The sequence below is a fragment of the Lasioglossum baleicum genome, unplaced genomic scaffold (assembly GCF_051020765.1).
Source record: "Lasioglossum baleicum unplaced genomic scaffold, iyLasBale1 scaffold0137, whole genome shotgun sequence".
Classification (NCBI taxonomy): domain Eukaryota; kingdom Metazoa; phylum Arthropoda; class Insecta; order Hymenoptera; family Halictidae; genus Lasioglossum; species Lasioglossum baleicum.
Genome location: NW_027469197.1, coordinates 154498 through 166806, shown reverse-complemented (window position 1 = coordinate 166806; position 12309 = coordinate 154498). Strand labels below are relative to the sequence as shown.

The 12309-nt window shown below is 51.7% G+C and overlaps 1 protein-coding gene across 1 annotated transcript; it reads right to left on the bottom strand.

Annotated features, from left to right (window-relative positions):
• Positions 1 to 462: 462 nt before the first annotated feature.
• On the bottom strand, positions 463 to 10200 carry LOC143220017 (uncharacterized). The gene is made up of 2 exons (XM_076445776.1): positions 9481 to 10200; positions 463 to 2284 (listed from the first exon to the last, which is right to left on the bottom strand). Exon 2 carries the CDS (start codon positions 2221 to 2223, stop codon positions 883 to 885), a length of 1341 nt encoding a protein of 446 aa, XP_076301891.1. The 5' UTR covers positions 2224 to 2284; positions 9481 to 10200; the 3' UTR covers positions 463 to 882.
• Between the last annotated feature and the right edge of the window lie 2109 nt (positions 10201 to 12309).

Below are 12309 nucleotides of genomic sequence, written 5' to 3'. Positions count from 1 at the left end.
TCGGTGGTTCTCCGGCAGCGTCGCGTAGGTATTGGCTGCTTCCCGCAGAGGTGATCGACAGGAGCCAATCCGGCAGCGATCCGGTTTCTCTCCGGATGAGGCGACGGCAAGACAGCTGAGATTCCTTGCTTGGCATCGTCCGTCCTTGTCGGCGCCTCCAGGTTGATTTTCCTGTGCCCCGTCGATTCCTCTTTCCTTGCGGTGTTGCAATTGTCGCCGGCGCCGGTCTCTGTGTTTTCCTCGGCGGGAGAGGTGCTTCGGGTACCCCCCCCTGGGGCCCGACTACGGTCCTGCAGATACGCGTCGCGCAATTGGCGCGACGCTCAAAAATATTAGAACTCGCCCATGGGTCTCGTTCGCACCCAGGGCGAGCGCTCGCCACGGCGCCTCTCGCGTATTAGGCTGCCAGAGGGTGACCCGGTCTTCCGATAAACGGCATCGGGTGGCGTTGGCAAAACTGCCACGTCACAACTCCTCCCCCCCTGGGAGAGACCGGGTCATACCCGTGGGAAGCCTCCGCCAGATCTCTGGTAGGCTCGGTAGCGAACGCTCGACCTCGGTCGTTCCTCGGTATTTCGACAAACACAATACCCGTGCACCAGTACCCAGACGATACAGAAACAAATACTTACGCTCACATGTACAGTGTTTCGGACGAGGCCTCCTATTCTACTGGCAGCTACCTGAAACGCTCGCTTAATATCGCTAAAGTCACGTAAACGGTTCGAGGTGGGCTTCGGGAATGAAATGACAAAAGACCATTTATCGCCTTTCTCATTGCCGGCAGCTATGGCGGTTTTAATACTGGTTTAGTACAGAGAGAAAAAAATATCAGTAGGTCGTAGTTCCAATCAGTCTTTTCCCTCCCCTCTCGGCCCGGCATTACCACGGGTTGTGTGGTCCGCCCGCCTTCCAGCGCGGTCCACACAATGGACATGTCTTCACCGTGACTCCCTGGCGACCACATCGGTAGCAATAGTCGCCCCGAGGAGTTCGGCAGTCACGCTGGCGGTGGTCTTTTGATCCGCAGCTCCAGCATCCGTCTTGACGTGCCCGCAACTCCTCTTCCGACTGTTTCTGTCCCGGCATCCTCTGTTTAACCGCTGGACCTGGTGACCGTGTCCCTTGCCTGGAGGTTTTCCTTCCTGGTTGAGGTGAGCCCTTCTTCCTTTCTTCTGGAGGGTCGGGGATGAACCACTCCAGCGTCGGCTTAGACGACCCCCGCGAATATACCCATACCGGGGTGGCCCCTTCCGGTCTTCCGGCAGCTTCGTCGATGTTGGCTTTTGGCGCAGCCGGCGTTGGCGTTGCCGTGGCCTTATCTACCTCCGTGGCTTCGGCAGTGGTGGTCAACATTGAGGCTCTCGCTCTCTCGAGCCGCAACCGAGCGAGGCCGTGACGGTGTACCCACGCGAAATCATTGCCGGTCTCCGCTTGGGAAATCTGTTCTTCCGGGTGGGGTTCTGATCCGGCATCTGCTGTGATGGTGTCTGCGGTGGCTATCTTGGCTCCTTCCGTTGGTCCCGCCGTACCGTTACCTTTGGCCGCAACGATTTTTTCTGCAGTTACGCTGGAACCTGCTTCCCCCTGCGGGTCAACGTCTTTTCTCGGTACGGCCTTGCTGATTGAGCCGGCCGTCTCCATCGGTTCGGCTGCTTCTGACAGATTCTTCTGCGTCCCGCTGTCATTGGGGCCACTCGACTCCTCCGATTCGTCCGCCCAGACGAGTTTCCCTGTTGTCCGGTTTACCACCCCCTCGGCTAGTTCCTTCGGCCGTGACGCTTCTACCTCTTCGACGGGTTCCTCCGGCAGCGGTATGCCTCCCATTTCGGTAGGCTCCTCCGGTGGCGATGCGTCTAACTCTTGGGCGGCCTCCACCGGCAGCGACGTAATCACCTCCCCGGCCAGCTTCCCCGGCAGCGACGTGCTGGTAATAGAGGTGTCCAGCGGTAACTCCTCGATGTCATCGAGGGTTGCATTTAGTTCCTCTACTGTCACCTCCTTCCACTGGTCGGATTCCGGCCTATCGTCGGCTGATCGATAGACCGACGTTTTTGTCCTTTCCGACTCCGGCAATTTGGGTGGTGGGGTCTGTGTGGCCACCGTCCTTTGTTGTCCTTTCGCTAGGTATTGTTGAAGCAGCCCCCTTACTGCTCCCCAATCCTCTGTGCCGTGGATCCTCTCCAGCGCGGCGCACAACTCCCCAATGGGCGACAGAGCCATTGTCCCGGCAGATCCTCCCGATCCGGCAGTCCTTTTCCCTCCGGCAGCGATGCTTGTTATTCTGTTGGGAAATCTCAAACGGTCAGCTACTAGCTTCTGGTGCGTATGATGGACGGTACGCTTTAAGGTCGCTGACGTGTGCCTTCCCCAAATCTTTGCCGTCTTCGGTCGACAACCCATATACCACTGGTGATAACTTTCGCGTTATCACGACGGGACCGGTGTATTTGGGGGCTAATTTCGCTGCGATGTGCTGTGCCGCAGATGAAAGGATTCTTTGTCTTTTCATTACTTTATCCCCGACCTCGAATTCTACATCCCTATGCTTTTCGTTATAATACCGTGCCTGATTATTGTACGCTTCCTCAAGATTTTCTACAACCCAACTGCGTAACGTTTGCAGTTGGGCAACCCTGCCTTTCCACGGTTCTGTGGATTCGACATCTAATTCTAGCGGCGGCTCGCTGCTCGCCCGCAAGCATTTCGCTGGCCTCGGCTCTCGCCCGAAATTTAAAAATGCTGGAGAAGTCTTTAGAACTGAATGATGCGCCGTGTTGTACGCGAATCTGAATTTGTCTATGTGGACATCCCACGCTCGGTGATCCCTCCCGATGTACGCCACCATCATGGTTTTTAAGATTCGATTGACTCTTTCTACGGGGTTTGCCTGCGGGTGGTACGGAGGGGTCGTAGTAATCCGAATACCATATTCTCTCGCTAACTCTTGCAAACATTTGTTTGCAAATTCCGTCCCGTTATCGGTGAGGAGCACATCCGGTGTCCCCCACCGCGAAAAAATGAGGCTTTCGAGGGCCTCCGCAATTTTAGGACCGGTCGCTCTTCGGAGTGGGGCGCACTCAATCCACTTGGTAAATAGGTCCTGCATCACGAGGAGGTATGCATGACCGGACTTGCTAGGAGGGAATGGTCCCATGATATCGGCAGCGACTACTGACCAGGGCATGTCGATACGGCGCCGACCCATCAGCCCTGAAGGGAGCGACTGCTCCACCTTCGTCAGCTGGCAAGTGGTACAGCGTCTCACGTATTCCACCGTTGTTCGGTACATGCCCGGCCAGTAGTATCTGGTCGCGACGCGGTGGTATGTCTTCTCGATACCTAAGTGTCCGGCTTGGGGACCATCATGTGCCTCCTGCAAGATCTCGGTCCTGCGCTCCTCGGGGACCACCAATTTCCACTCGTCCCCATCTCGGCCTAAGGTCTCCGCGATCAGGGGGTCGGTTCTCCGGCAAAATAATTCCCCATTCCGAATCGACCAGTCCTTAAATTTCTGAGGGTTCCCCTCTACCTCCGCGAACTTGCTCTCGTACCACCTCGCACGCACGGCAGCGGCAATCTCTACTTCTCCCTCGATGACCTCCCTACCCTCATACGCTCGCGAGAGTGCATCCGGCACTCGGTTGAGGGCCCCCTGCCGATATACGACTTCGAAGTCGTATTCGAGGAGTTGTAAAGCCCATCGCGCCAACCTCCCCGAGGGGTTTTGTAATTTGCGCAGCCACCGTAAGCTATTGTGATCCGTGATCACCGTGAATTTATACCCCTCCAGATACGGCCTAAATTTCTGTACCGCCCAGACTATCGCTAAGCATTCCAACTCCGTGGCCGAATACTTTCTTTCCGGCAGCGTAAGAGCGCGACTCGCGAATGCAATTACTTTCTCAGTACCGTCGATCTCCTGTGTCAGCACAGCGCCTAACCCGACAGTACTCGCGTCGGTTTGTACCGTAAATGGTACTTCGAAGTCCGGACAGGATAGTGTCGGTGCGGTAGCTATCATTTCGCGGAGGGTTTCGAAGGCGGATTGCTGTCCGTCCTCCCAAACCCACTCGCAATCCTTCCGAAGCAGTTGGTTTAACGGCTCCGCAAGTGTAGCGAATCCCGGGATGAACCTCCTATACCAGGAAGCCATCCCTAAGAAACGCCGCACTTGCTTCACGTTCTTCGGGGCTGGGTATGACACAATCGGTTGGATTTTATCCGGATCGACCGTTAAGCCTTCTCTGCTGACAACAAAACCCAGATAACGTACCTCAGCGCGGCAAAACTCGCATTTTTCTGGGTTAATTATCAAACCGGCAGCTTTTATTCGGTCTAACACGCGTTTCAACCAGACTAGGTGTTCCTCGAACGTTTTTGTGACGATGATTACGTCATCTAAATAAGAAAACGCGTGGGGTTCCATCTCAGGCCCAATTAGACGGTCTAGTAATCGTTGAAATGTAGCCGGGGCTCCTGTCAGCCCATACGGCATTCTACGGAAATGAAAAAGACCTTTACCCGGCACCGTAAACGCGGTTATCTCGCGACTGTTCGATTCCAACGGGATCTGAAAGTAGGCCTGACTGAGATCGAGGGTCGAGATGTACTTTGCGGATCGCAGTTTATCCAATATCTGCGTCATGAGCGGTAAGGGGTACGCGTCTTTCCTCGAGACCTCGTTCACCTTTCTAAAGTCCAAACAGAAACGATATTTCCCGTTGGGCTTCTTAACCATGACTATTGGGCTTGACCAGCCACTCTGTGACGGCTCTATTATGCCGTCCGCCAGTAAGGTGTCAACTTCGGCGTAAATTGCCTCCTGAATCTTCGGAGAGACGGCATAATAGCGCTGTTTAATGGGTGGGTGACCGTCCACGTCTATTCGGTGGCTGATCAAGTCGGTCAATCCCTTGATCTTTTTAAACTCCGGCAGCTCGGTCTCGAGGAATTTCGTTAACTGATCTTGTTCCGCCTCACTCAAGATCTGTAACCCACAACATACGGCGGCTGGCGAAGCGTCATCGAAGGGAAATTTCTCATCCGGGTGAGACGCAAAATACCAGATTGCCTTATGAAACTCTGCAACAATCCCGAAGAGTGCAATCGAATCGGTACCCAACAGGAGAGGGGTCACGAGACGTTCCAAAACGCGCGCCGAGATCTGGTGTTCCCTTTTTCCAATTTTCAATACGAAACGGGCCCGCTCGACGGCTCGATCGATTGTCCCCGTGGCCAGGAGGAAGTAACACGGCTTTTCTGTATCTTCTATGGATACTACGCCGTCGTCAACCTGTTCTAATACTTCCCTACTAACGAAAGTGATCGACGACCCCGAATCCACTAGGGCGCGAACCGGCAGCGTTCCTATCAGTGTTTCGACAGTTAATAGTGGCGGTCTCTTTTCTCCGACTGGTAATACTCGGGCCGATACTAATTCCGGCGGAGTCCCTCTGGCCCCTTCGAGTAACTCCTCCCCCCGTTTCCCGCTGACCTTTCGCATTTCCGGCAGTTCTGTCTGGTTATGCCCGGCGCTCCACACCCGTAGCAATGTATTTGCGGGGCTTCCCGGCAATCCCGCGACCTGTGTCCTATCTTCCGACAGTTCCAGCACTCGAACGACGAACCTCCGGTGGCGCGTTGTCTGTCGCGCGTCGGTCCCGTTCGCCGCTCGGTGTTCGCGGTTTCTTCCGGTTTTCCGGGTGGGGATCTATACGATTGGTCCCTCGACTCTGACCGGTAGCCCGATTCCCTTCGCCCGGCAGCTGAAAAATTTTTCGCGCACGGCGCTAAAGAGTCCCGTTTACCCGGTCCGAGACGGGATTTTCCGTATTCGGGTTTGGGTGATCGGTTACTCGTCTCGCCACTTCCGGCAGCTATCGCGTTTGCGTATTCGAATTGCACGTTTCTCCCTCTCCCCGGTTGTTTATGAGAGGCGTGGCGGTTGGGGTCATACGCGAATATCGGATGGGCCATCTCTGATGGCTTCGGATTACGTTTTAACTTCTGACTATCGGATTCGCGTTCAGCCACTATTAACGCCTTCTCCAGCTGAGGGAATCTGGTGATATTGGCTAACGAAATCGCGTTTCTAATGAGTGGCTTCGCTCCCCAGTATGTCCGATTCACCTTCTTATCCTCCGGCCACGGTGGTACTAGTCTCTCGAACATCCCTCCCATGCTCGTGAGGTAGTCGCGAACGGGTTCATGTTCCCCTTGCGAACGATCTTTAATGTTTCGCGTTAAGGTGTCCTGGTATTCCGGGTCGCCGAAATAATCCCAGAACTCGTGTACGAACTCGGTCCACGTATCTATTTCCGCGGCCCTCCTCTTGTACCAGTGTAATGCCGTACTCTCCAAACAGACTGTCAGGCAGCGGAGCAAATATCTATCCGGGATGTTGCTGTTTCTCCGGTGATCCTCGAGGCGTTCGAGGAAGGCTGCAGAGTCTTCCCCGGGCGCCCCGGAAAATTTTGTACGCCACCGCCGCATGACCTCCGTTAACGGAGTCCCCCGGCAATACATTTCCCCGCTGATACCCGGGGAGGGTTGCGTCGAGGTTCTAGGGAAAGTTTCCGGCCTTCGTTGTTCGGTATCCCGCGGAGGGGAATACGAGGGTTGTGGTGTTTTTCTATCGAAGAGCGGTACCGGTAGATTGAAGTTGCGCGGGGGCGACCTCCCCTCCTCGGCCCGCTCCAAGTCCGAGGCTATCGCGTCCGGATTATCATCCCCGTCCGCGCCATCTTCGTTCTGGGAAAAGTAGTCGTATTCGTCCCCCTCCGGTCGGCCCGGTTCCAACATGGTTTCCCGGCAGCGCAAAACCCTTGACCGTTCGACTTCCTAATCTCGTCCTAATCTGCCCCGGCAATAAACACGGCGTGTTTATAGTGTCGGTCGTACTCGGGCGAGATAATCCCTCTCGAAGGTCTCGCTTCCCAACACGCGAACAAAAGGAACCCAGTCTCGACCGCGTCTCGCTAACAACACGCAAAAAAAAATTCTCGAATTCCGATAGTACTACACCGGGTGGCCTAAATGCTTTCCTATCCCGGCAGCGTGAATATATTTTCTCGACAAATCGCAACTTCTCCAGCAATTCTCACAAAACCGTACCGATGTAACTCGCAAAAGTCTCTCGTAAATTCAAAATTGGTGATCGTTCCACGATCTCGCTAATGAACGTCTCTGCCCGGCAGCTTTCCAAACCGGCAGCAAAATATCGTTCCGCAAATAATTTTATCACCCTTAGGTGATCGCAAAGGGCCGCTCCTTCCGGCAGCTAATAGCCCGTATCGCAAAAGAATTATATTCTGGTGAGCGTAAGAATTTCGAACGATAATCACAAAACGACACGTGACGTTACTTTCTACGACGGCACAGCTTCCTAACACGCCCCGTCCATCACCACAGTTTATATCGGGTTCCTCCGTATCAGAGGAACCACACCCAAGAAAAAATATACACAGGATTCAGCAATAATTTGAAAATGTTCACATAATATGGGGTCTCCCTGGTGCTATTACTGGGGCTCGAACGCGTCTGAGCCGCAGAAATTAACGAGGAATAGAATAAAAATTTTATAGTTTACCCGATCACTAAGTAAATATTACAAAAAAATTAACTAAACTACACAGAATAAATTAGATATCACAACAAATAAAACAAAGAATATTTACAATTTATCATATTTACAATTTAAACACGAACGTACGAAAAAAAAATTACCGTAATAAATAGAGACAAGAACCAGAAGGAATAAATAATGAGAATAAATAGAGGACAATAAATAGCAAAATTGCATAAATAATCGACTGACCGATACACGAGTAGCACGGGGAAGACCGAATTAATCAAAATGTCAGATAATAAATGAAGTCAAGATTGTTCATTTCCACACCGAACATCATGGAATCTACTAGAACTTCTCACCGAAGTCGCATGCCCAATCTCCTCTTACAGAGAACAGTTTACCATTCTCCTTGAGCAGAATTGCGCATGAGACAACTGATCGCGTTTCTAGTTATTCTCAGCTCGATGTGCGTTCCACAGCAAAATTACACAGCAAAAGAAAATATTTCAAATATCACATAATACATGGATTCAATTAAATAATCAACTGCAACAATACACAATCAAAACCGGCAGCTGTAGTTGAAATCAATTTCGGAAATTTACATCCGAAATTAAATTCAACCACCACCACAACAAATCAAATAAATTCTAGTGAGGACAAGGTAACATAAGAAATGTGCTCGCTTCGTTGGCTCTGCGAAGGTCGTAAACGTTTCACGGTCGGAACGGGTGTTTGTCTTTCGACGCCTGTACGGCCTCGCTCGCGTATCGACTTTGTTCGTTCGACGAGAAGCAAATTGAAAAAGTCGAATATTACGTGAGAGCCCCGCGTCGTTCCGCGTATCTCTTTTCGAAACAGCCCTTTTACAAGTCGCTCTTTCAGCGAGAGGTCCCTGTTCGGGCGCCAAATTTGTCACGTCGTTTCTCGTCTCTCACGAAACGATAGCGACACCGAGTATTTACAGGCGTTTCCGCCGGGCCACGTTCGGCCGCGCGAAACGTGGTCCACTCGGGACAAAAAATTGTACGCAGGCTCGTCGTCTCTCAAGATATCTTACGTGAAGCTCGGGCGCCAGGCACAGAAGGTGCCACGCGAAATCCGCTAATAATCACCGCGAGAGAGAGAGAGAGAGGCCGACATACGAGCCTGCGACAATCGAAATTACGCGAAGATGTTCACGAATGGTCGCAGGATTCTACGCGGGTCGAACACGAGGCAGTCCCCGCGGCGGGAAGGTTTCTCACGCAATAAACACTCTCGTACTATCTTGGTTAACACAATTTATTGTTTCGATGTTATAATGACGCAGCCGGCAGCGACCGGCAGCGTTTTGAGGTTAACCGGCGCGTAACAGGTGTTCGGCAACGAGAGCTCGTCGTACGCGCGCTTCGACCTTTCCTGGTCCGTCTCTGTTCGCTACGAATCCGGCAGCAACGTGGTTTTATTGTCGGCGTTCACGATTTTCGCGTTCTACGCCCGAATTCGGATGGAATACGCGTTATCATTAGCTTCTCGTCGGCGGAACAAGTCGCGGAAATACGACGAGAGCACGTGGCGGCGTCGCACCGTGGGACGACTCGAGGTTCGAATTTAAACGATCAAGATACGCGGATCCTCGAAAAGAAATGGCGCCTAGCACTCGAAAACCTCCTTCACCTCGTATAGCGAGGTCAACTATACTCGGATCCTCGCTAACCGACCTCTGGCACTAGCACCCGCGAAATTCCTCGCGCTCTTGATCTCCGACGGATTCTCGCCGTTCGCGGATTACTTTGAACCCGTCTCGAACACCGGCAGCTACGAATTCCCGTCTGTGCTTCTACAACGCGATCGCGGACACGACACACTACCGAGCCAACGCGAGAAGAATCACTTTAACGAAAAGAGAACTGGCGAAAGCTTACCCAGGGCAACGATGGTTCGTCAGCGTTCTCGTCCCTCGAACCGGCAGCTCACTTCGCAATGATCCAAAGTGCTTTACAAGATTACGCAATAATATAGATCTCTAGTGCGCGACTATCGACGATTCGAGCCAACGAAGAAGTGATCCCTCGCTGCGTGTCTCGGGAACGCGGAAGAGAAGCGTCCCCCCCTTGCCGCTCTGATCCCCCCGCACGCAGTTCGACCTATCGCGGATAGATTTTCGGACAGGGCCTAGCCCTGCGTGACGGTCCCTGGCGCCCGGCGATTCGGTGGTTCTCCGGCAGCGTCGCGTAGGTATTGGCTGCTTCCCGCAGAGGTGATCGACAGGAGCCAATCCGGCAGCGATCCGGTTTCTCTCCGGATGAGGCGACGGCAAGACAGCTGAGATTCCTTGCTTGGCATCGTCCGTCCTTGTCGGCGCCTCCAGGTTGATTTTCCTGTGCCCCGTCGATTCCTCTTTCCTTGCGGTGTTGCAATTGTCGCCGGCGCCGGTCTCTGTGTTTTCCTCGGCGGGAGAGGTGCTTCGGGTACCCCCCCCTGGGGCCCGACTACGGTCCTGCAGATACGCGTCGCGCAATTGGCGCGACGCTCAAAAATATTAGAACTCGCCCATGGGTCTCGTTCGCACCCAGGGCGAGCGCTCGCCACGGCGCCTCTCGCGTATTAGGCTGCCAGAGGGTGACCCGGTCTTCCGATAAACGGCATCGGGTGGCGTTGGCAAAACTGCCACGTCACAGCGTTATGCGTTATGCGTTATCCGTTATGCGTTATGCGCGATGCGTTATGCGTTATGCGTTATGGGCTATGCATTAAGCGTTATGCGTTATGCATTATGCGTTACGCGTTATGCGTTAGGCGTTATGCGTTACGCGTTATGCGTTATGCGTTATGCGTTATGCGTTATGCGTTATGCGTTATGCGTTATGCGTTATGCGTTATGCGTTATGCGTTATGCGTTATGCGTTATGCGTTATGCGTTATGCGTTATGCGTTATGCGTTATGCGTTATGCGTTATGCGTTATGCGTTATGCGTTATGCGTTATGCGTTATGCGTTATGCGTTATGCGTTATGCGTTATGCGTTATGCGTTATGCGTTATGCGTTATGCGTTATGCGTTATGCGTTATGCGTTATGCGTTATGCGTTATGCGTTATGCGTTATGCGTTGTGCGTTATGCGTTATGCGTTATGCGTTATGCGTTATGCGTTATGCGTTATGCGTTATGCGTTATGCGTTATGCGTTATGCGTTATGCGTTATGCGTTATGCGTTATGCGTTATGCGTTATGCGTTATGCGTTATGCGTTATGCGTTATGCGTTATGCGTTATGCGTTATGCGTTATGCGTTATGCGTTATGCGTTATGCGTTATGCGTTATGCGTTGTGCGTTATGCGTTATGCGTCATGCGTTATCCGTTATGCGTTATGCGTTAAGCGTTATGCGTTATGCATTATGCGTTATGCGTTATGCGTTATGCGTTATGCGTTATGCGTTATGTGTTAAGCGTTATGCGTTATGCGTTATGCGTTATGCGTTATGCGTTATGTGTTAAGCGTTATGCGTTATGCGTTATGCGTTATGCGTTATGCGTTATGCGTTATGCGTTATGCGTTATGCGTTATGCGTTATGCGTTATGCGTTATGCGTTATGCGTTATGCGTTATGCGTTATGCGCTATGGGCTATGCGTTAAGCGTTATGCGTTATCCGTTATGCGTTATGCGTTATGAGTTATGCGTTATCCGTTATGCGTTATGCGCGATGCGTTATGCGTTATGCGTTATGCGTTATGCGTTATGCGTTATGCGTTATGCGTTATGGGCTATGCGTTATGCGTTATGCGTTATGCGTTATGCGTTATGCGTTATGCGTTATGCGTTATGCGTTATGCGTTAAGCGTTATGCGTTATGCGTTATGCGTTATGCGTTAAGCGTTATGCATTAAGCGTTATGCGTTATGCGATATGCGTTATGCGTTATGCGTTATCCGTTATGCGTTATGCGTTATGCGTTATGCGTTAAGCGTTATGCGTTATGCGTTATGCGATATGTGTTATGCGTTATGCGTTATGCGTTACGCGTTATACGTTATGCGTTATGCGTTATACGTTATGCGTTATGCGTTATCCGTTATGCGTTATGCGTTATGCGTTATGCGTTATCCGTTATGCGCGATGCGTTATGCGTTATGCGTTATGGGCTATGCGTTAAGCGTTATGCGTTATGCATTATGCGTTACGCGTTATGCGTTAGGCGTTATGCGTTACGCGTTATGCGTTATGCGTTATGCGTTATGCGTTATGCGTTATGCGTTATGCGTTATGCGTTATGCGTTATGCGTTATGCGTTATGCGTTATGCGTTATGCGTTATGCGTTATGCGTTATGCGTTATGCGTTATGCGTTATGCGTTATGCGTTATGCGTTATGCGTTATGCGTTATGCGTTATGTGTTATGCGTTATGCGTTATGCGTTATGCGTTATGCGTTATGCGTTATGCGTTATGCGTTATGCGTTATGCGTTATGCGTTATGCGTTATGCGTTATGCGTTATGCGTTATGCGTTATGCGTTATGCGTTATGCGTTATGCGTTATGCGTTATGCGTTATGCGTTATGCGTTATGCGTTATGCGTTATGCGTTATGCGTTATGCGTTATGCGTTATGCGTTATGCGTTATGCGTTATGCGTTATGCGTTATGCGTTATGCGTTATGCGTTATGCGTTATGCGTTATGCGTTATGCGTTATGCGTTATGCGTTATGCGTTATGCGTTATGCGTTATGCGTTATGCGTTATGCGTTATGC

Excerpts from the sequence above, each read along its gene's own strand:
- LOC143220017 (XM_076445776.1), bottom strand. The coding sequence starts at position 2,223 with ATGGCTCTGTCGCCCATTGGGGAGTTGTGCGCCGCGCTGGAGAGGATC.